The 25,389-nt window shown below is 38.7% G+C and overlaps 2 protein-coding genes across 5 annotated transcripts in view; both read right to left on the bottom strand.

Annotated features, from left to right (window-relative positions):
- The window catches only part of rasgrf2b (Ras protein-specific guanine nucleotide-releasing factor 2b), a 76,329-nt gene extending 70,895 nt beyond the window's left edge, over positions 1–5,434 (bottom strand). For all 3 annotated transcript variants that reach the window (XM_041786682.1, XM_041786684.1, XM_041786683.1), the window contains exon 1: positions 4,780–5,434. In XM_041786682.1, the coding sequence (XP_041642616.1) occupies positions 4,780–5,055 (276 nt within the window). In that variant the 5' untranslated portion in view covers positions 5,056–5,434. The remainder of the gene's footprint in view (positions 1–4,779) is intronic.
- Positions 5,435–6,221: 787 nt separating this feature from the next.
- The window catches only part of msh3 (mutS homolog 3 (E. coli)), an 82,578-nt gene continuing 63,410 nt past the window's right edge, over positions 6,222–25,389 (bottom strand). For both annotated transcript variants that reach the window (XM_041788210.1, XM_041788211.1), the window contains exons 22-24: positions 10,338–10,470; positions 10,076–10,244; positions 6,222–6,548 (exon numbers count right to left, since the gene is read on the bottom strand). In XM_041788210.1, coding sequence (XP_041644144.1) covers positions 6,467–6,548; positions 10,076–10,244; positions 10,338–10,470 — 384 coding nt within the window. In that variant the 3' untranslated portion in view covers positions 6,222–6,466. The remainder of the gene's footprint in view (positions 6,549–10,075; positions 10,245–10,337; positions 10,471–25,389) is intronic.

Here is a 25,389-nt window from a genome sequence, read left to right as displayed (position 1 = left end):
GAGAGAGAGAGAGGCAGAGTGTGTGCTGTGTGTTATTTGTGTGCTTGTGTTGTGGCTCACTGTGGGGGTGTGATACTGCAGGTTGCTGGCAGACTCACACGATTGCACAGAATAACAGTGAAGAGCAGGACTGAGGCCTGGAAGTGGTGTCTCTCACTTTATCCTGCAAAAGCATTGTATAAGGAAGTATACCAAGATTTACAGGACTCTTTGATTGATACCAGACAATCATGAGCACAAACTGCCCTATCATAAAGTAAAAGTGCACTCTTTGTGGTTTAATCCCTCCTATGTGTGTGGATAATATGTTACAATGTAGCATGATGTTTCAGATGAAGACAGATTGAAAACAACCCTAATTAACAATCACAGCTGTAGTGTAAGAGTGTGGCAGATGTAAGACGGTCAATAGCTATGTTTACATGGATCACTTGTAATTGGAATAAAAGCTTTATCCAAATAAAAATGCTTCATATGAACACTTCCTTTATAAATCCTTTAAAATCCTGAGAATAAAATCCTCAGATTCAACTCATTCAGAAAGAAATTTCATTCCGATCGAGAGGGGTGGCTTATGCTGGATAAGCATCCATGAAAACACTTGATCTAATCCCCCCTCCCTGTTCGGGATGATTTTTGTCTGCCCCAGACCAGACAGAAACATGGAGCAAAATAAAACAGGTCTGTTGCCGAGATAACTTTTTTACTCAAAACTTTAAAAGAGCACGAAATTGTTGATCAGATAATATAAGGTACAGACACAAAAAAGTAGCTGAAGATGAATAAAACAGCGAGTGCCGGCAGTTCATTTATAACAAAAGCGAAGAAGAATTTCTTCTTCTAAGGCAAATTTTCGGTAGATTTGATCAATGGGACGATGCTATGCATGTCCGAGCAGTTTTTTTCAAATAAAATATATGATATATGCGCACATACATTTGAATTGGATCGTATCTTTTAGCGTCCATGGAAACTGACAAGTTTAAATCTATAATCAGAACAAATTCAACTGGATTGTGAAAAAAATGCTCATGTAACTGCAGCTATTGTGACAGTGGAAAGACGATAAAATGACAATTTCCAGGCTCAGGACAATTAGAAAAAGCAGCTTTTTGAACACGTTATTTCGCTCAAACAGAGACTAACCATCATTTCAGCATGATTTCTAACAAAAGTGTACACTCACCAGTCACTTTATTAAGTAGACCTGCTCATTAGTGAAAATCACATGGCAGCAGAAAGGGGATTTAAAGTCTATGTAAAGTGATTGAAAATCTTTTTTTTAGGGTTGTTGTATGACAAGCCACTGTGTTATGAACCACCAGGCTAAACTTCAGTCATGGAAAACATTTCTTTTTGTTTTTTCTAATTAAGCTTCAAAATCATGAAAAATAAGGCAGCGAAGCCTGCTCTAGGATGATGTGGGCGTGTCGTTTAATGAGCTGAAGCCACGCCCACTTACAAGAAATATAATCCTCTCAAATGAAAAAAAAAATGCTTCTGATCAGAGTGCAGCTACATGGTTCTGTGCCAGACAGACAGAAATTGGGGATAAATTTACTGTTTTCTGGCACAAATCTCTCCATTATGATACCTTTAATGACCGCAGGCCACCGTGCCTGATAGATTTGATAAATTCATCTCACAATGATTAAAAGCATGGCATGTAGATGGCTGTTCACTCAATGAAGGCAGTGACATTGGCTAACAGCAGACTGTACTGAGATGACCTGCTTGGTGATTTTATATCATTGTAGTGTAAGGGGGGCAGGATAAATCCCCATCAAGACTGGTGATGTCATGGGCTCTGATTTTTGCTCCGCCCAAATTAAGCCAAGCCAGGAAAGAGGTGAAGAACTTTCTAATGGTCTAAATAAAGAATTCAGTCACACGTAAATCTCAGTATTTTCACATTATTCCAAAAGTGTGTTAAGATACAAAGTTTAGATTTCACTTTACAGGGGTTTAAGTTACTGAATGTACTATGGCTGTTGGTGGTCTTGCAGGCTGGTCTGAGATTTTCACAAAAACTGTTCTGATTAATTACTCAAATACAAAAACATTTATAAGCTTTACAGAGAATGATCAGAAAAAGAGAAAATATCCAGTGAGTGGCAGATCTCTGGGCCAAAGGGCCTTGATGAAGGCAAAGCTCAGAGGGAAATGATCAGACTGGCTCGAGCTGATAGAAAAGTAACAACCTAAATTGTCAGTCATTGCAGCCAAAGAATGCAAAAGAGAATCTCTGAAAGTACAGCATGTCAAACCTTGAAGCAGATGGGCTACAGCAGCAGATGACCACACTGGTGCCACTCCTGACAGTTAAGAGGAGGAAACTCAGGCTAAAATTTACACAGGCTTACCAAAATTGGACAAGATGATTGTAAAATTGTTGTTTGTTTGGATGAGTCTTGATTTCTTCTGCGACATTCAAATAGCAGGGTCAGAATTTGGTGTAAACGATATGAAAGTATCAGTTTAAACTTTAGCAGACTGTTTTGACCATGTCTGCAATCCTAAATGTACTGACTGATGAGTGATTGGCTGACTACAGTAGATATCTGTGTTAATGGGCAGCTGAACAGGTGTACCTAATGAATTGATCAGTGAGTGTATATTCTCTGCTTTGTATCTGACTTAATTAACCCTTTAAATTCTAGTGCGTTGCTGACGGCGCGCTATTTAAGCATACTTTGCATGACCATAATTGCATGACTGTTTCTATTATCGGAAAAATTCAAACAGTTTCTGAAAGCTGAGAAACTGTGCTTCACAGCCAGCATATGGTTATTTCTGTAATTTCCCCTTTTCTCACCAAGAGTCTAGCATAAAGTTCCCCCGTTTTTTGTTTTTTTTTTTCATTTTAAACTGTTAAAACACTCTTAACATGCAGTAAAATGTGTTTTATCCATGTTAATTATTTTTCCATTGCTGAGTTATGATTATAAGGGTTTTCTCTGTTTTTTAAACTTATTCGGCCGGGAGCTCCTCGTTTTAGCTGTCTACAGTCTCATCTACAAACCGGAAGTCCCAACATGCAGTGAAAGGTAAATAACTGCCATATATTAAAAGTTCTAAGTATTGTGGAAAAATGGGCAAAAGCACGTACTCACAGGACATTTTCTGGGCCTTTTATGGTTAAAAAAAGAAAGGAGTCCAGAAACTCAGGTTTTAAAGGGTTAAATCCATATTCTACCTTCCCTCAGCCTTCCTAAAGCTTTTTTTTATCCTTTTGCATACATCTGGAATGAACTGTCTTCACACAAACTGTTCATTTAAAGAGACAGACTTCTACTGTATAAGTACATGAGAGTGCAGAAGGGAATATTCACTGAGTGATGATGATTGGTGGCAATTTCTGACTACTTATTTGATTAGCTGTTCATGCATTCACTGCCCTCTTAATATTTATACAAAAAGTAAGTGCTCTTCAGCACTCCCCTACATTTTAATGGGAATGATGCCTGTGCACACACATGCACTCGGTCCCTAATGCCAGATGAAAACGGGGATCAGAGACCAAAAGAATGATGCTTTTTTTTTCTCTGACTTCTCTAACGGATTTTAGTTAAAGTAATTTTTTTCTTTGCCATGTTGAATAGATTCTCTCATTGATGTAACTCCAGCATTGATGATGCACTCATGATCAGAGCATGTTTCTTTCTCTTTTTTTCTCAATGAAATGCTTGTGGAAACAGTAATGTCTCCTAGCAACAAGATGGATGTTCCTGTTTGGGCCACAATGCCAATGCACCAACCCCAGATATCTCACTTGCTTTTTAATGGTTCAATTACAAATAAATTAATGAAATTTAAGTTGTGCAAATGTGCAGGGATTCATTTGTATTTGAAGTTTAAATTTGTTCACAAGGTTCAACACATATAATGCCACCCTGCTGTGTCCAACTACACAAACCATCTCTATTGTGTTTCATCCATAAAAACATGACTGTCAAGGAATGAATATCTAATAGTATTTTCAGATTATATAGATTTATTGAATTGAGCACCTAAATATATATATGTTGTGGAAAAATTAAAAATGTTATCCCGGTGTTAAAAACAAGAGCCTGTTGCTGCATTGCTTGTTGTCTTCTACATTCCAGGAGCTAAAATCAAATTTGACTTTCTTTTTTTTTTTTTTCACTAATCTTCATCTCAAGGGGTGGCACAATATTTTTCCCTCCCTAAAACTTCAAATCAAGATAATTTTCTGGTTGCATTTGGCAGAATTTATGAAAACCGTTTGAAAAATAATTATCATGGCTTACTTAAAAGAAACGGTGTTTTGAGTATGGAAAGAGAAGGGGAAGGAACCGTATCTCTTCAGCCAGCCTGCTCCCATTTGCACATCTGAACCCCTTTGGGAATACGTCACCTGCTCAGGGAGGATGCACTTGGAGCTCTTGACACTGCGAGCTTGATGAAACTGCAGAGAGCAGAGGTGCTGATGCTGCATGAGCCAGTTTTATTTACATGGGCGTCAGTTTGAGGGTGATGTAACAATTTGATCCTGTAGTTTCATGTCTTTCAACAGGAATTACTCACTACAAAATCTATAAAAACGTCGTTTTCCTCTCCCTTAAGTGTATTTCTTTGCGTTGCACATCTGTAAATTCTGTCCTATCAGCATTCAATCAGTGCTGCACCACTTTTCCCCATAATTACGTCACTTGTATTGAAACAGATTTCTGGTGAGTTGTTCAGACGGATAAGCTTTATTTGAACTTTCTTCATGTGTTTTGGGGATTCAAAACCCTTACTTTTTAAGCGTCTCACCTGTTTCTCCAGTGCCTCCTTCCCAGTGGTGGACATCTTGGGCGCCGGCGTGCGCTCGCAGGTGCATCCTTCCAACAGGTAAATCCCGGCAGGTCGCGCGCTCTGCTCGTTCTCGAAGTAGAACAGAATATTCTGGTAGAGGGCGAAGAACTTCTCGTGCCACCGGCTGTTCTCCGCCGTCTTCTTGCACAGGTAGCCGCGCTTAGTCCCTTCTTTGCGCGCGACCACTGACAAAAACAGCGCGTGCCCTTCGTTGTAGCGGACGCTCTTCTGCATTTTTGCCCTACGGTTTGGAAGAGAAAACAAAGTGGGACTATGGCGCTTTCACCACGAACCCATCATCGCATGCATGAAGGGATCGCGTGGAAAGTTTGGCACCGAGAGACGCGCGAATCAGGGGCGCCGTGGCGCACGGAAAAGTTGCCCCGCTAACGGGAGCGCTTCTGCAGAGGACCTCATAGTAAAGCTGCCCGAGTCCCACGAGCGCTAAAATAAATCCATGCTACTCCCCCACAAAAGCACGCTCCTGTAAGTAAACAACAACTAGGAGAAGAACAGAGCCGTGTTGCTCACTAAGGGGAAGAACCCTCAAGTGCACAGACAGTGGCAGAATCACAGACCCGATGAACTGTAATCGGCTTTGACAGTGGTTAACTCTCTCTCTCACACACACAAGCACTCAGTGGCACAAAGTCTCTCTAGCTTTCTCTCTCTCTGGTGATGCGCGCTGATCCTGGAGTTGGCGGAATTAAAGGCGGAGCGTGTGTGTGAGAGAGAGTGAGGGGAAAGTGGATGAGAGAGCTGGAGATGTAATGCAGATTTTATCAGTGGAAAACGCAATGATTTGGGTCTGTATTTTTAATAGAGCTGTATCAAAGAGGACTTATTAATAATTTCATAAGCGGGCAAGAAAAAGACAAACAAATGCAATATGTAACCTCGACAAACCCAGTCTGAGTCAATAAATAAATGCTATCTCATATCAGAATTTGTCATTTCCAGGCCATCTACCCCCAAAATAAAGTTGTGATTCTGATTCTAAAGCTTTTAGGTCCTTTTTTTAATTTGGGGAGTGCAGCTGAAAATGTTGAAGTATATGTGTACATATAAAGTCTGAAAATGAAGTGACTTTTTTTTTGCATTTTCCATGATTTTGATACTAAATCTGAAAGGGATTTGAATTGGAAGAAAAACTAAGTGGCTTGATATTCATCCTCTGAATCTAAAGGCTCAAGGCAACATGATCTCTTACTTTTACATAACACCACCATTCTTCAGCTGAACTGTCAATAGGTGAGTTGCATTGTGGGTAGTTTAGTTGATGCATATTGACAAGCAAGAGGAATTTTTGGAGACAAGAAACCCACATAGAATATTCAGTTCAACAATCATTTTTCTGAACTTTTTTGCTATCAAGAAACAAAGAGAGCTGTACAAGCAGCAAGTGTGTAAACTTTGCCTTTTTATTCAATCATCAAACTAGATGCTGTCACATTATTAATAGGATGAATTGATCATGATGGTTAATCTACAGTACAGACGATGGAGATAATCAGAACCTGAGATAGTGAAAACTACACTGAGAAAAGCAGAATCGACCACTTTACTCCATCTGTGCCGAGTCCTCTCTAAAGTTTGCTCATTCATTTGTTCTCTCTTCTTTGTGTTGACTCTTGTTGCAGCGATGTTAAGAGTTTGACCGCTGCCACTCCATGAGGCTCGATCTATCCGAGACATCCCAAACATCTGAGAGAAGTTTCTTATTTTTCCTAGAGAGAGGGGGACAAAAAAAGAAATTCTCTTCATAAATCAGTTACACATCCACACAAAGCCCCTTATGTGTTGGGCCTAAATGTATTGTTCTGTCACACACAGAGCTGAGAGAAAGTACAACAAAATCCCCCTTCCTAACCTCCAACCAGCGGCTCGACTCCTGTGTGTGATTCTTGTGTACTCAGCGTGGCTCCTTTCCAACAAAGGACAAACATTTCATATAGGGAGGATTACACTGATAGAGAGGTATAGCTCTGAGCATGATTGTGTGTGCTGTGACAGATATTTCATATGGTGAGGATTACTTTGGAAGAGGCTAAGCAGCTCTCAGCTCCCAGCAAGCTGTCTGTTACAGGGAGAGAAGATGCTGTGAACAAATTTACAGAGAATGGAGACTGTTTGGAGAGAAGTGCGTTGTACTGACAATCTGACGGACTTAGAAAAATACTGAGAATCTGGGAGAATTTGACAACTTTTCTCTTCCTAACTCAAACACCAGTGGAATATCTCCACTTGGCATGACTTGGTTAATCCTAAAACAAAGAATGTTCTGACATTAAAAGTACAGTGAGGGTCCAGAAGTAGATCTGGGTCTAGGGGTGACTCACCTATACTTTGTACCTCCAAAATCAAAATAGTTCACCCTTGAGTCATGTTGATCATTTGAGCATAGTTTGATGTAAATACCTACCGGTGTTCTTTAGATATCACGTTCACAAGAATGCCAGGATGGACCGCCAGATGGACAACCATAATGGATATTGCTTAGAACCTGGCTATGCCGGCTTGGAGGCATAAATAGTGAAAATTTATGAATACTTCAGCGTTAACAAATGTAAAACCCTTTTGCGACTCATGCATGTAGCCCTCAAATCTAATTTTAGATGTATCAAGACTGCCATGATAACACATCTTAGTTTAAAGCCCATAATCTGCTGCTTAATAACATAGAAAACAGACGCAGCTGAACCTTTATAGCTCTTAGCCCTCTCTTGGAGGGGCTGTAATACTGCACATCTGTCTTTAATTGATGCAATTACAAACAGATTCGTATTAACTGATGATTAATTTATGCAAAATCTTCTGTCTTGCATCAATTAATGGCTAGACTTCAGTGCACATTTTAGTGTGTGTATTTCTGTGTATCAGCCTATGTTGAAATAGGTGTCGTGAGCATGTAGTGTATATTTTTTTATTGTAAGTATTTCTGCTCTAAAATTGTATTTCACATTCTCATTTTGCAGGCTCTTGAACCTAAATTGAACATAATTTTACAATGAAGTTATCCCCTTTTGTTGCAAAGGTTCAGCATAATAGGGGACCTATCACAAAGTAAATGCTGTGTTCTTCATCATGTTTGCTAGTATAATTAGTTAGCTGAGCATGCACACTAACAGAGCTGCGGGATTACCCTAGACGGTAGTTATGTCAAAGTGAAACAGATTTCCACAAATTAATGTCAGATGAATAAAAATATATAATGTAAAATAAGTGACTGTGTAATATTCACCCCCTTCATGCCGGTATTTAGTAGATGCATCTTTGGCTGCAATCACAGCACTGAGTCTGTGTGGATAGGCCTCTGTCAGGCTTGCACATCTGGACACGGTCTCTTCACTCCATTCTTCTTTGCAAAACTGCTCAAGGTCTTTCAAGTTGCACAGAGATCAGGCATAACAGCCTTTTCAACTTCATCCACAAATTTTCTATTAGATTTTTTTCTGTATGCTTCAGGTCATTATTTTGCGGGAAAATAAATCTTCTCCCAAGCCTTTTTTCTCTTGCAGACTGAAAAAGATTGTCATCCAGGATTTTCCTCTATTTTGCCATATTCATTTTACCCTCTACCTTACCTAGCCTCCCAGGGCCAGCTGCTGAGAAGCATCCCCTCAGCATGACACTGCCACCACTGTGCTTCACAGTTCGGATGGTGTGCTTGTGGTCATGTGCAGTCTGGTGGGCAAAAAGCACCATTTTGGCCTCATCAGACCAAATAACTTTCTTCCACTTGACCATGGAGTCTCCCACATGCCTTTTGGTGAACTCTAGTTGAAATTTAATATAAATGTTTTTGGAAAGTGGCTTTCTCTTTGTCACTCTCCCATAAAGATTTGACTAGTGAAGGACCTGGGCACCAGTTGTTGTATGCAGAGTCTCTCCCATCTCAGCTGCTGAAGCTTGTAACGCCTCCAGAGTAGTCATAGGTGTCTTGATGGCCTTTCTCTCTCACTAGTCTCCTTCTTGCACAGTCTCTCAGTTTGTGAAGACGGCCTGATCTAGGCAGATTTACATCCTTACATTTCTTGATAATGGGTTTTAACTGAAATCAGGGGGATGTTCAGTGCCTTGGAAATGTTTTTGTTAGGTTCATCAGTAATTTTTGGGGGGACTTTGTGAAGTAATGTCTTGTTCTTGTCCCATTCTGTCCATATAGTGGTGTAATGTGCCGGTGTTTACACACTTATCATTAAGAGGTTTAAAATGAAACATAATTAATGTAAATATGTCCTTAGAAAATCAATCAAAGTGGCAATATCTAACTGAGATATTCTTATTAAAACAAAAGCCCTCTCTGATTTAAAAATATCAAATATATGAAACTGAATAAACAATTTAAGACTTCTTATTCAGCACATGAGATTTCATAAAATGCAAACATGCTAAAGCTTTTTTGAATTCCTAGAAATCAGAGGGATTGAGGAATCCCAAACTGGTATCAAATAGCTTAACAAAGTCTGAGCTGCACCAGCCATCAGTCTCCAGTCTGATTTTCCTAGAATACTGGCAAGAGAAAGAAATTAAGTTTATTTGAGAGTTGCAGCTAAAATAAACATTCAGTTTTAGTTCAGTTGAGCTGCTCCAAGTTTTATGTCTTTATGACGCACGTTTGACTCTTATTTTGCAGCTGTCAAGCTCCATTTGTGCCAAGAGTATTTGAAGATCTCTAAAAAACAAAGAAGAGGGATTTTTAGCATTTAAAGGGATACTTCACAATCTTAGGATAAGCCTTCCATTAAGTCAGGGGATAAAAAGGAGCAGAGGGTGATACTACTGACTCTTGTCCCTGATTAAAGTAATGCTGTGAATCGCGCCTTGATGTAATTTACACGCTTTCTGATTTAGTTTACTATCTTTTTATACTGTATTGAATCTCCTGGAACCCAAAACAACCTTTGAAGCCTTTTGCATTATTTCAATGCAAAGATATTTTGAGTCTGAACACCCACTTAGACCCTCCCTGCCAGGCAAACACCCACATCTTTAAAACTTCCCACCCCTGTTTGTTACACAGGATTTCAGTTATAATCTGTTTAGTTTAAACAAGCCTAAATCCAGATAACCCTTGTGACATCCCCTGAAATAGCTTCTCAGACTTAAAAAGATCCTTCAGAGCAAATTATCGATGAGGCAAATGTTTCCTCTTGCGGAGTTTGGACATATAAATTCTTCCTTATGAACAAAATTAGTTCAGTTCTAATCTTGCTTTAAGAACCAGTTAATGTGAATGGTTGCATTGCTGTACCTCCTGGCGTTGACCATGCTCTCCAGCTCGCGGGCTTTTCGTGCAGCAGTGTGTAGAATAGGGTCTGGGATTTCTGCCAATCGGGCCACATTCAAGCCATAGCTCCGCCCTGCAGCTCCTTCGGTTAACTGGTAGAGGAAGGTGATGAACTCCGGCTGAACCTCTCCATCTGTCATCATATAAAAAATCATATGTATACTAAATACCAGCTAAGTACTGAGTTACAATTGAATTTGATTGCACAGCATGCCTACATATGTACCATCAGTGTCTGTAGCAACGTCCGGTTCATTGAGTAGGAAAGCCATGTGGTAGTTAGACACATGTTCAGGATACACCCGCTCCAGCTCACACAGAGGAGGGTAATGGGTCACAAACAACGTTAGGGCTTTCACCTAAGAAAAAGAAAGAAGACAGCGAGCTGATTAAAACCTAGTACAGTGCCTTCCCGCAGTGCTTCAGCCTTTTGCACCGAGAATCAAAATGTTATGTTGCAAGAAAACTGCATAGACAGGGTCAGCCAGTTGTCAATGTACATTGTGTTCATATTTGTTAGAAAATATTTCAGCCCAGAGGAGGAGAAGAGCACAGTTTCTCAGCAGCGGCCTGTCGCAGGAATGTGTCACCTTTGTTGTGTGTTTTTCTTGCTGGTAAAAAGTAATGAAGTAGCTCCAAGCTGTACGGTAATGTCACTTGTAGGTACCTTCCACCTGCCATGTTTAGTTTGACTGATAATAAAACTACCACCTTCACACCTACTCACCAGCTTTGCATGGTGCCTGTGAAAGGTGTGAAAAAGCCCAGCAGTTTTCTTAAAACTAAGTAAAGCCAAATACTACATTGATTTCATGCTGTTTTTAATGACATTAATGAGATAGGTTCAAATGAGACACATCAAAGATGTGATATGTGACATTATTAACATTATTAAAGCATATATCAAGTGTATTGTAAGTTAATATAAATGATTAACTGAGTACAGAACAAAGTAAAACTTAACTTGGGTTTCTTTTTCTCAGCTCTTTTTTCACACTGATGAGACAGTGCTTCTTGCAGTGCTTGTTTTTACAAGTTAGCCTCACCTTGGACCATTATTAGGCGCAACAGTAGGTGAAATTGACTCACAATCAGTGTGGCTTCCTACCTGGACAGGTTGATATCCTGGAAGTGTGATTAACTTGGAATTAAATTGTGATGATTATGTGTTCCCTTTATTTATTTATTTTTTTGAGCAGTGTACATGAAAAAAAAGGCCCAGCAATAGCAGTCATCTTATTAGAAATAATAACTCTACCTAACTTCAGATCAATCTAGAAACAAATAAAAAGAACTGAGGGGGGTCTCAGCCTCACAGCAAACAGATACATTGTGCAACAAAGTAATGCAACTAAATATGTAAATTATGAACAACTCTTAATGCATGAGTTATACAAAAGGAATTACTCTACATACAGCATCCAACTGACAAAATTAGCTGTTGATATCAAATTTGTTTCATGAGCCATGAGTTTTTCTTCTACTGGTGCCATAGTGATACTTTTTTAAAGGCATACTTCAACAATTTGGCAAATTCGCCCATTGCCATAATTCCTATAGTCTTAGAAATAGGTTTGTTTCCTTTAGTTGTCAGTGCAAGCTGTTTTTAAATCTGGGGGGACCAATATATCCAGCTGCAAAGCTAACGCTATGGAAGCAGACGGTATTTTTTGCTTTCCCTCATCAAACTCATTAAATACACAATCCAACAACTCCAAAACACTCTGGTGGACAAGTTATGACCTGCACATTCACCACACTATGAAATAATAATGTATAATTATGTAACATTACGACACATGAAGCAAATACTCAGAACTATTTCTTGAGTAAACCACTGGGTGGAGTGACACAGTGCAGCAGCCATGTCTGGAATGTAGTTCCAGCTTTACATTTAACTTTAAAACATCTCCCTCTCGTAATGTTCCATGATTATTTCGCACTTTTAAGAGAAATATGTGTGTTAAAAGTCAGTAGCTGAATAAAAACTGTCTCAGGATCATAAATTATTTTGAAATAAGATGCAAATAAAACATAAGTAAATGAAACAAGTGCAACTCCTTCACATAATACGATTGTGACTTTTCTTTAGAGTGGCAGTGGATTGCGTTGGGGTGGTGAGGTACCAAAATAAAGCACTGAAATCAGTCTTATAATTCGGTACGGTAGGTATCAGATGTGTTGGCACCAGTAATATGTTGGTACTGGATTTTGATAACATACTAAGTTCACATACTAAGGCTAGCTGGTCACCAGGAGCAGCTAAAGTTAATGGGGTATAACTGCACTTACTGAGCATTTCCAACCATTTTTACACTGCATGTCACATTCTACCTTTCACACATATTCACACAGGCACACTTTGAATTAAGTGCCAAACTATCATTGGTGAGGACATTCACACAAATGGCTATGCTTTCTCAAGAAATAAGGATCCGGTGTCTTGCAATAGGACACAGCAGGGGCTGGGAATTGAACTACCTACCTCCAATCAAGAGATATCTCTCTTTCACTGAACCACAACAAACCCCAAGCTCTATATAGTTCATGTAAGCCTCCTCCCTGCAAACTGTAGGAGGCATAACCCTTTGCAAAGGAACCCCATAGTTCAGCACTGGCCAGTTTATGCCTTTGAACAAGTCTTCTATGAACCTGACACACCAGATGGTATTGTTTCAGACATCCATCTGGTAAACCTTCCATAGATGGTGTTTGGCAAAGGGCTGAGCCTTTGAAAGAAAACTTGGAGGGTGATTGGATGAATGTCCTGTCACATCTTGACGGGCCAATCAGAGCAACAAAACACGTTAAGTCGTAGCCCCAAACCGAGGTACGCCGCTACCACGAGTAAACTCCATAGAAAGCTGCATAAAGCGAACCATGGCAACTGTAGACATGTCAGTACACGCCTTTTTTTGTTTTTGAAAAGAAAACAACTCACTGCTGTTCTTTGTTCTTCCTTTAACAAAGAAATGTCATCAAGTTCTGATAAAACAGACGCTTTAGCAGCATCCATGCTAATGTCTTCCGCCATAATAGCACCGGCCTCTTCTCGCTGCTTGCATACGTCATGACTCTGCCACGCCCGAAAGTACTGCCCCTCGACGCTGATTGGTCCTGTCACTTTCTAACAGGGCCCAAAGAGTTCAGATGGGAGCTTTGCAAGATGGATTTGCCTAAAAGAAACACAGAAATGGGCATATCCATCTGCTTTGCAAGGTTAGTCTTCTAATATAAACACTCATATATTTAAGCCTTTATTTGGATCAGGAAGAGAGGGGGAATGTCATGTGGATAAGGAGCAACAGGTCTGATTCCAACCTGCCCTGGCAGCTTGAAAGTCTAGCTTCTGTTCATGGAGCACAACTTAACCGCAAGAAAATCTGAGCTCCAACAATTCTGTTCAGCGATAGATTTATGTTTGCACCCTGGAGCAATGTTCTGGTGGTGGGAGGGGGATGTACAAGTACATGGCATTCCTTCTAATAGCTGATGAGATAATCCTGCAGCACACTCAGTTCATTATTTTCCTCTATTTTTTATTGTGAAACAAAAGAGGAAAAGTTGAAGGCAGAAACAACAGACGCAAACAAAGGAAATAAAGAAAGTTGATACCAAACAGAAGGTATCACAACAACTGTTGTATTACATAACACTGTCTGTTACTACAACTGAGTGAAAGTTAAAAACAAAGAGCTGTACTGTACTTTGTTTCAGTGTTATTAAACTGCCTCAGTGTGCTAAGTTAATACATGAAGACACTGTTAGCATAAAGTCACTTTTTTCCCCTCATCAGTCTTCTTACTTCTTGAGATGTTTGCAGTCATTCACTGCCTTCCTCTGTAACTAAACACCAGGGAAGCAGAGAGACTGAGCAAAGTCATGCCACTTCATCTCATTCTGCTGATCTTTAATTCCTGCAGAGACATGATCACATTTAAATGGGAGAAAACAGGAAATACCAATTTTAGAAATATTGTTTGAAAATAGAACTGACAAAGTGACAAACTTGAGACACAATTACAAACATTGGACTGAATATTAATAAAATAAATGTACATAAAATGACTGAGCCTGGTGTTGACAGTAATGATAAAAAACTTTGTTCCTGTCTGAGTGTTACATCACCGCAGCAGACAGGTGGCTGCAGGACTCGGCTGTCTCCAAGTTTGGGTGCTAACAGCTCAGTCTAAAAAAGGTCACACGTCAGTAGTAATACCTGCCTGTGAAAAAGACGTGCAGGGTGACTCCCACACAGCTCAAACAAAGTCACACAGACTTGCACCCAAACAAAGATGTACCGACCTGCAGCCTCATCATCCCTGTCCACCTACATTCCAAGGTAAATACAAACAGAGTGAGGCAGAGGGAGGCTGCAGCCTGGATAATGGTCTGATTAGGTGCTAATGGCAGCTCATTATCAGACAACCCCAGGCTGTACTGACAGCTGTGAAGCGGGTAATCTAATAAAACTAGCGCTGAAATGATTAATCAATTAATCGATTAGTTAATTGTGTGCAAATTAATCCCGACAATTTAACTGATTAATAAATCGTTGAAGTTTTAACCAAAATCAATCCAATAAAATTTGCTGCTAAAGCCAATGTTATCTTGATTTTACACATTTATATCAGCTTTAATTTATTATTTTAAGCCACAGAAATTGTAATTTACCTTATCTGATCAAATTTGACTCTCGCAATGAAAAATATCTGTCTGGAAATCAAACAAGCTTCAACAACTCATCACCTGGTAAAAATCATTGCAAACCTTTAAACACACAGACAAAGAGCAACGAGAGACTCATAGAAAATGTATTTCCTCTCTCTATTACTTTAAAGAGGACCTATTACACTCATTTTCCACTTTCTTTCTGAACATGTATGTACAAATGTATTTATCTTAGACTGGTATAGATTTTACTCTGCATCTCAGGCAGACTTTCTGGAGTCCTTCCATCTTAGAAAGACATTTTTGGGCCAACGTTCTCAGCTTTGAGAAAATAATAAGTCATAAAATCATTGCCTGTTAGACAGAAACACTTTTTCCTCAAAAATGAAGAACTATGTCACAAGTCCATAGGTGTTTAACAATGATTCCTGAAAGTTTTGATGTAGACAAACTGAAAAGAAAATCTGCCACCACAAAGTCTATTAGACATCTCAGCTTGGCAAGGAGAATGGCTCTCACTTTAGAAGCTTGGGCTGCCAAGTAACTTCATTTTTTGGTAATGCTGTAACACAAACCAGATCTTTCATTTCATTTTATTTTATTTCTTGCCATGTTAATAGGTGTACCAGCAGAAAATGCAAGAAAATTAAAAAGTACATTTTGGCCTTATAAACTCAAAGATTTTAAGTCTTTAAAGTCACACATTTGTGGCACTATAAAGTCAAAAATTTACAAGAAACTTTAATGGAAACAGTAGTTGGATGGCCCCAGTTTACAGGATTATCTCATCTCAGCCTAGATTATAATGAGAATTTGATGATTCTGGGCTAAAATCCCAGTGATTTCCTTAAATCTCAGGCTCATAATTAGGAATTATTTTTAACGGCTCCCAACTGCAGAACTTGTGCAAGGAAAATAGCTCAATCTGGAACGATTTTCTTCCATGCATTTGGCTATTTTCAGCTTTATAACAGAAATTTACAACCTTTAAAGTTCGTTTTTCCCCTTGTAAATGTATGACTTTTTAGACATTAAATTTTGAGGATTTTCCCCATAACAAACAGATCCTCTTGATTTCTTTATTCCTTAGAGTGTCCCTATACACTGTGGTTATAATTGACAGTTTATACATAGATATTTTGTCAAGAACAAGTATGTGTAAGTCTGTTATGTAGGAAATTTGTCATTTAAAGCAATTAAAACTGTTTAATTTTTCCAAGTGGTTCCAGGGGGGCTTAGCTTTTCTTAAATAAGAGTAGGGGGGCCCTAAGGAACCAAAACTTAGGAACCAATCATCTAGGCCAGTATTTTCCAACCATTTTTCCTTTGAACCCCCCCATACATACCAAAAAAAGTGGAGCCCTCCCAAGACCCAAGAGAGAACAAAAAGTGACACACAGTCATTAAAAATCAACATAAATTTTAATTGTTTCACTGACAAAACCTTAAAAAACGCCTATGCATTATTTTCTTATCAAAAGACATCTTGTCTCCCTATTTTTTGGATTCACAATGATTATGTGTTTCCATTGTCTTCCACTTGATAATGATTATTCTGTACTTTGTCTCCTTCTTTCTTTTACTTTTTTCTTCTTTTTTCTATTTAACATCAATTATTTTAGTACTTTGTCTCCTTATTTTTTTTAAAGTTTATTTGTTAGCCTTATAAATATGAATTGTTTGTGACTAGTGAAAGGGGTGGAACTCTTGTACTAGCCCATTGGGCTTCGTTCCCTCCTTTCACCATTTTTTGTTAATGTGTGCTAAATAAATAAACCTAAACCTAAACATAACTAGCAATTATGTCACAAAACCATATTTGAGAAAAAATGTATTTAGCGCTAGTTATAGCTTTATAGTTTGACTCATTTCCCATCTATTTACATCCAGGAGGCAAAGTTTATGACTGCCAGCCAGCAGGGGGTGCTAGAAAGGTTTTGGCTTCCATCTTTTTATACAGTCTCAAAGATCGTTCTAATCAGTTTGTAACCCTCTCTGATAATGAGAAGTGATGGTTTGGGTCTTAAAAAAGGGGAAATTAAATAAAAAAAATCACCCTCAAAAGCATAATATGTAAATTCCACAACCAAAGGGATCCAAATCATAACAAAGACAGAAGATGACGAATTGCAATGTGCTGTTCAGCTAAGCCCACATCCGTCGCTTACATCTTTTTCTGAGTTGAAGACTATTTAAAACAAAAAAAGTAATGTGTTTTTACTAAGAAGTTGACCACTGTTTTTGTTTCATGGATGAATTTTACATAATGACGGAGAAAAGCTGTTAAAAGTGGCCTTCCAGATTCATGCGATGAGCTGGTTGCAAAGCATTCTGGGATCACTTTGTTGATAGAATGATGGTAGGGAATAATTGTGGTCTGTCAAAGGCAACATGAATGAGGAACAGTGACAGGAACGGCAGCTTCAAGACACACGCCACACTTCTGTATGTGGCCACCTTTGAAATTACATCCAACGTTTCCATGTAAAATTTGAAAAGCTGTCATGGTGACCACAGTGATAAAACACAGATCATTAAAGCTAATAAGCTGTAACAATTAAGGATTTCTCTGGCTTTGAAACTGTTGGGAATAAATGAGATAATGTTAGTACTCAGCTAAAGATATAGATAACACAGGGGCAGTCATTTCTAAATTCATGTAGACATTTCAGTGCCAAAATCTTATATATTGCACCTTTAATGGAGGCCCAAGTCTGCCGCATATTTAAAAAGACACCACCTATAAGAAGCCTGGGATTTCTGAACAGGCATTGAGTTTTCCTCTTGACATCAAGGTTCAAATCTCACAGCGTCTCTGACAGAGCTCTGATCAGCCACACACCACACATCACACCTTCTCTGAATTGTGTCATCTTGTCCACCTCTTCATGTCCTGCAATGTGTCTTTTACAGGGTTTGAGCTCCAAATTGAAGTCTGCTTCCCTGTTCACCATGGAGCTTCACCACTCCTCCCCAGTTCTTTATAATGATACCTTGTCAGAGAGTGTGTGCTTTACTCCGTGATGCGATCCTCAGGAAAAGGTGAGAGGTGTCAACAGTACTGATGTCTCTCATTCTTGTTTCTTCACTCTATCCAATTACACACAAAACCAGCTCAAACTCAAGTCAACACACTTCATTTTCTCGCCACAACTAACAAGGCTCTGTCTGCGGAGATGGCTGTGCGTCAGAGATTTACAGGAAATGCAACATGCGTGTCACTGACCTCTGACTTTGGCTGCCAGTCAATCTCATTTTCTCATTGACCTGCATTCATTGGGGTCAGTAACAGGTGTAAAGGTGGCCTTTCTTTAAGACCATGTTCTGTTTTTACTTTGTACACAAGTGCCTCTGGCTTTTGTGTTAAATCATCTATGCATAATATCTGTAAAATGACAAGTAGATCAACTATATCTATCACTTCAGTGATGCCTTCCCAATAATGCAGCTGATCTATTTGTGTTTTTTGTCCAACACTAAGGCCAAAAGACCAGCAATGACTCTGAGTTAATGTACTCAAAACATACTAAAGTCTTGCACAGTTTGAATGTAAAGGTCTCTTAAAGGAAATTTGCTCTTATGTCAGGGTAGATCCTTTTTAAATCAGAGCGACCCTGCTGGGGCAAACAACTTTTTTTAAATAATAGACAGGATTGCTTCGTGCCATGCCCATCTCCCCAGCTATTTGCTTATTAATTAATAATAATGCTTTGTAGATGATCAATTAAGTATTTAATAATGCTTTATTAATGCCAAAAATGTTGAGTTATTCTCAGAGTTACTGCAAGTGTTTTTAGAAGCAAGTTTAACATGCCTTTGTCTTCAAAAAAGATTTTGTTTAAACATTAAGCAAAATTTGTGAGCAACCTTGAAAAGTAGAAGGGTGAATGGAAAGAATGACTGGAATATGCAATTCAGTTAATCCAGTCTGATTTTTTGAATATGATTTTGGCTTCAAACAATCCTGAAAAACAAGATAATTGAGGCTATATTTATGGTTTTGTTATAATTTGCAGAAAATATTGATAAGTACTCATGCATTATTCAAAATCTTTTCACAGCGTTGTATATAGGGATGATTGATTTTGGAAAATTATCTAATTGCGATCTTTTGCCCTAATATTTCAATTGTAATTTAAAGTTCAATTATTATTTAAGTTCCTCATCTTGTGTATCTCTAAACATACAAGAAAATAATCATTGTATTTTATAATAAACACAATATTTGGTAGATTAAACAAAGACCAAACAATTTAACTGTGATCATTTTGAGTCACTGTTGTATTGACAAGTATAATTATTTTAGGATTTTTCTAGGGCTGTTAACATCAACGTTTCAACGCTTGTGATTAATCTTGAAACCTTAATGCGTAAAAAAAAATTACAACGCAATTTAATTGTATGACTATGTTTGACCACAACTTGCTCCCTTAGCCCTCCAGGGCAGATGTTAGCGTGCCTGGGGGTGAAGAGGTGAGAGGCAGGTCAGACACAACCAGCAGTGATGAGTGAGGAGACAGACCCAGGTCTGCCTAATGGCAATTTTCTTTTTAAAAAGCTGGCAAATGTTAGTGAAGATTAAACCAAAATTGTGGGTACACACTGCAGTGATGAACTGTCTTTACACCAAAGCACAATGAGTCTTAAGTACCACCTCCTGGCAAAGCACCTGTTTGCTAATGTTAGCAAAGACACTAACAACAACACGGGATCAAGCCATGGTCATACCACTCTCTTCAGCTGCTTCAGGACAGTTTTCTTCTTCAGCTGCTCAGATAAATGTTGAAAAGTGCTCCAAAACTTTGAGCAAGTCCTGTTTGCTAAATATATTGATCCAGGGTAGAAATCAGCAGTAGAATTGGCAAAATATAAGTTAATAAGCAAACTTGAGGAGTTGAAGACAGAAAATATGGTGCGTTCAGGTAACCTCAGTAAATTAGATGACTGTATTCTATATGTTATGATGTGTTCAAATTTCACATAAAAACGGGACATTTTAATTTTTGATGAGAAACTTCAATATAGTTGTGTTTATATTTGAGGGATATACAATAGATGTGACTGACTGAATCATAGCGTTTTAACTCAAGCACTACTCAGCTAAGACCACTTGTAGTTTAAATATTTGCCCTTATTTTGTCTTTCCACCAAACTATAGAAAGTATTGATAGTGGTTTTGATAAGGACTCAGATGAGCGCTTTCAATGTCCTGTTCATAGAATTAAAAGAATAAAAATAAAACACTTGACAATAACAACCTTTAAACATCTTAAAAACATAAAAATATACTTAAACTATAAAGAAATGCTGTGATTAATCATGAGTAATCCCAGTGTAGTGATGTGACAATGAGGAAAAACAGGTTATGTGTCTTTTATACAGTGGCTGTAAACTTCTGGTTTCAACTGTAATGAATTTTCACCTGGACAAATCTCCTGAGTGTTAAACTTCAGTCAGCATTTCTGGTGGAAGTGTTTTTACAGGTTTAAAATAAAGCTTTATATGTACTGAACTGTCTTATAAAATAACAGATGACTTAGATTTGTTGTTCACATTTGAAATTAGTTAAACATCTGTTTTGACACCTGGAATAAATTAAATTATAGAAACAAACAAAAAAATCAATTTATTCAGCTGAATTATCCTTGACTACCAATGTATCGGTTATAGATTTTTTGTGAAGTTTCAGTGTTTCCATCATCTTTTATATCCATTAATTATCTATATATGACAAATCCAAAACATTCCCTGCAAATACTGATGTGTCAAGGATTTTAATAATGTATGAATACGGTATAATACACAAAAAGTAGAATATACAAAAAGCAGGGTCTCAAACCAATCAAATTAATTGTGATTATGATTTCTGCCATTATCAAGCAGCCCTGATTGGTAGACAAACTAAGAGTTCACTGGATCATTTGTGGATCATTGTAGGAGCTTTTTTCTGCACATCTGACCATTTATGCACATGCAGCAATACGTTCTGATGACAAATTTATCCATCAGTGTGCAGCCAAAGAGAGCTGTTATGAACTCTAGTCCTTCCTCTTAGTCCAAGTGAAAAGCTGGAATGAGTTTTTCCTGCTATTACAGTGCAGAATCACACTGTTTGTACAGTCTCATGCAAGTCTGAGTCATGGTTTGAGTGTAGGATGACGTGTAGTGCCAAGCCTGGTGTCAAGCTAACAGCAGGACCTACTGTTAGCATGAGTTTAAGTGAGTCTGAGAATGAGTAACAGCTAAAGAAGAGGACAGTATATGGTGTGCATGTCAACAATGAGTTTAATCACAAACACAGACTGAAACAAATCATGTGATGATTTCAGCAGCCACTTCTCAGTGAAGAAACTCTTTGTCTTAGTGATCCTCTCTCCTCCGCTGTTTCTGTTTCTCTCTGTGCATCAAGGCTGTCTCTTTTGTTCATCCCTGTTATGAAACCCATCTACATTCTTAACTACCTCACAGGTGAGTGCTGGGGACATGGAAAGGTGTGTTACTATAACAACCGAGTCAAAGGAGGAGCAGTCTGACTTTTGATGGGAACGGCTGATTCTGCCAAGGAGAAGGAGGAGGAGGAGGAGGATGATGAGTAGGAGGAAGAGGAGCGAGTATGAAAGACTGTGCAGGTCTTCCTGTACTGAGGAGGCCTATCGCTGTAAAGCATATCTTCTTTTGTGCCCTTTTGTTTGCCTTTCCTTTAATAGCAAGGCTTTTTCTTACAAATCAATGCGGTTATACAACAGGTGGTTAGAGAGCTCCCTCCTCCTGCCAGCAGCAGCAGCTCTGTCCTGCATTACTGCTACTTACACATTTTCACTCTATGTTATCCAGAACGATTACATAACCCTGAGATTCTGTCCAAAGATTAATGTGGAACTGGTGAAACATGAAAACTGGAAGGGGATTTTCAAAGATAAATGTTTATTCATCTGTGTTTGAACAGGGGAAGCTTGGGGCAATTCTGAGCATTTTTGACTAAGGTCTCAGAATGCATAAAATAAACAAGTACCTAAACACTGGAGTTCAGAGATTTGATGCAGCTTTTACCAAGAGCAGAGGCAGTGAAAGGTGCTCTAATGCTTTAATAGTTAAAGTCCAAATACCCATCAATGGCTTCTGTTACTGGACTGACAGTAGAGCTGCACCCTGAGGCTCACTCTCCCTCTATCAGGTGGCCAAATTCCAAAGACATGATTTGAATAGTTTACCGTCAGATTAAGCTGCAATAAGTGGCATTAATTCATTAGAATTTTGTTTTTTTCTTAAATGTCATTACTTGTCACTGACAATTACAAACTAAGGTGATGTCTGACCTGTGTCGATGTGCCCTTGCCACTTTGTATTTATTTTTCAACAACTTGTACAGTCTGAATTAAACAACCAATCAGGGTGAGGAACTTTCACACTAAGGGCCTGGTACTGCGTGTCAGTGTGGATACAAACAACCTGCACCCAGGCACCGGGCCTGGGCCCTCTCAAGGAGTTGGTCTCAGGTGTGGTTTAAGTGAACTCTGGCAAGGTCCGAATGCGATGTGAATGCAATCCTGCCCAGATACAGGACAGATAGTGGTGTCTACTGTATGACGTCATCATAAAAGCAAACTTCTTCCCCTGGCACAGAAGTTTTTCATTTTTTCTCAAAAAAAGGTGGAAATCATCAGAATAAAGTCAACAAATGGTCTGTTTTGACTCCCCTTATGGATGAACACAAGTCCGGAGTCCGGAGTCTTTGCTGGCATCTTAAAAAGTGATTTTAAAACATCCATGGTGGCAGGATGGACTCTTTGCCAGTTATAAGCATGGTAGCTGCTGCTTCTTCCCCTCCTTGGCAGCTACGTGCATACTGTCCTCTGCCATAACAGACTGAGTACATATGTGAGTGGGCCTGGGCACAGATCGATGCTGCCAGTGTAAAAGCAAGACGGGGGACAGGGGAGGGGGAGCAATTGCCCTGTGGTGCATCTCGAAACAATCAGGCCTAGTGTGAAAGCACCCTTTGCACTTAGGTAGCATAACTTTTATAAGTAACTTGTAATGTAACTGTGTAACATGCTGAGAAAAGAAATGCACTGTACTTTTATGTACTTTTAGAGTAGAGTAGATTTTTTGGGGGGCTTTTCGTGCCCTTATCCGATAGAGGAGGACAGTGGACAGAGCTGGAAACAGGAGAGAGATTGGGGAGAGACATGCGATAAAGGGCCACAGAACCCTGAACCCAGGCAGCCCACGCACATGGGTAGCACCCCAGACCACTAGGCCATCTGCGCACCCATAGAGTACTTTTCAATCAATCAATCAGCTTTTGTTTGTATAGCGCCAATTCACAACCAACGTTATCTCAAGACACTTTACAAAGATGGCAGGTCTAGACGGTCTTTTGTGGCCTATTTGAATAAAAACCAGCGCAAATCACCATGAGCTCAGCACTAGCAGTATTCAGAAGGACAGACAGGGGGTGGGAGAAAGCAGGAAGAGGAGAGGGACAGGAGAAACAACAAAACAATAAATGGAAGACAAATTTTGTGTACTTTAGTGTACCAAAAAAATGAAGCCCTTTAACAACTCGTTCCACTGTGTTTTGTGAAAACGGCACAAAGCCTACAGTGGGTCTGTCTTTGAATGTGTAAACTTCACTGTAATTCTTTCCTGCTCATAAACTGTGACCCTACAGAGAATCAGACCTGCCAACCTTGGCAAAATACTTGCGGCATTTCTCGCAGATTTTTGCAACTCCTTTGCTTTGCACACAGTGATTTCCCCATTCACTGTCTGAATTGGTTCACTAACTGGAATGTGTCTGTGTGTATATATATGTATATATATATATATATATATATATACATACACACACACACACATACATACACATAGCACTGGTGCTACAGAGGTTTACAATCTTGTAGCACAGAACAAAATTTTTTTTTGTATTTATTAAGCATTTATTTGACATGGACACACAGTAACATTGATGCTGTGGCATTTAATCATACACAGGTCCCAGATGCACCGCTGTACATGTTTATAGCAAAGTGCTAATTTTCAACACGTGTCCTTGGAAAGCTTTTAAATTTAAAACATGTAGCACAATATATAAAATATTTCTCATATGGTTACCAACATGTAACCAAAATATATACTTAGTAAGTGAAAGTACTTGAAAAACAGCCTAAATTACAGCCCTACATTAATGTCTAACAAAGCAAGCAGCCAATCATTGTTAAGGATTTTGGGGTGCAGCAGAGAAGAGAGATGCTGATGGTTCATCTCCACATTCAGACACAACACAAGAGCAACCTGCAGGAAGCTGACTAACTTCATAGAAGTATTGGTGCTTAAAGACGATTAGAACAATATGATTTGGAAATCAGAACTTAAGATAGATCAGACAGAGGAGCAAATAAGCTCCATTCATGCTGCTATTTGCTGCTGTAATCCTTTTATCATTCTTTTTTTTCTTTTTTTACTTTAGGCAGGACCAACAGACAGCTGAAGTCTTTTTCTGTGTTTATCCTATTTACTTACACTTTAAATGTGTTCTAGAGACTAAAGTATGTTTCTTTGTTCATCTTTTAACTGTGTTTCAAGGACTGAAGTGTTAGGTCTATGTATTTTTATATTGGTATTGATATTGGCTAAATTTAATTTGTAAATATCTCCATATTGTATAAACCCCAATATTGTTAATCCTAGTCAAACTAAGAAAGAGAGTGAAACACACGTTTTATGTTCTTATGTGGACCTTTTTAATGGATTTCTTGCAGGCCAATTCTAAAGGACCAAGGGCCACAGTTGGCCCACAGGCCATAGTTTGGACACCCCTTACATATTTACTGATACTCAGAGTAATAGGCAAATATTTGCAACATTATTAGAAGTTAATTGAACAGTTAGAGTTTGGTCCATATTGTAGTATCACATTGGGGTCTGATGTTTATAGAGCTAATGTTAATGAATAAATCCCTCTTTTCTCTCTAACAGTGTAATGACAACATCAGTACTACTGGAGTTAAATGGTAAATAAAACGAAAAATCTATCACCAAATTGTGTCTTTACTCTAACAATACACACAAAGTTTATGCAGTGGGCTCCTGTCTCTTTTCCTCATCCCTCAGATTCGCTGACCAGGGTGATCTTGGTCGACCTAAAGCTTTCCGATCAATTAATCGACCAATCGACTTGAAGCTGTCAGCCCTATTAATCTGTTAGCACAGCCATGGAGGGACAATCCACAGCTGTACTTGTGTCAGCACACTCCATGAGAGAGAGGGGTGAGATAAAAACTAGCTGATTTTCATGCAAGGGTCACAAAACCAAGTGGTTCAAAACAGGCTGTTAAGAGCTGATTTATACAGGGTCAAAAACCTCCACTGGTTCTTGTTCCATTTCAAATTTTGACCAAAGTAAAACAGAGGTGTTTTTAAGACAATAGAAACTGTGTTCAAAGGCAAAAAGGGGTATGAAATTCTACCTTTAAAGGTTCATTGTAGAATTATGTATAACATGTCCAAGATTCAGCTAGAAACATTGATGTACAATATACTGTTAAAAAAATTGAGGGAACACTTAATTTACACATTATATCTTGTGTGGTTCTTATTGAAAA

Source organism: Cheilinus undulatus, linkage group 5 (assembly GCF_018320785.1).
Source record: "Cheilinus undulatus linkage group 5, ASM1832078v1, whole genome shotgun sequence".
Lineage (NCBI taxonomy): Eukaryota > Metazoa > Chordata > Actinopteri > Labriformes > Labridae > Cheilinus > Cheilinus undulatus.
The sequence above is the reverse complement of the archived record's forward strand: the minus strand, read 5'-3'. Positions and strand labels throughout refer to the sequence as shown.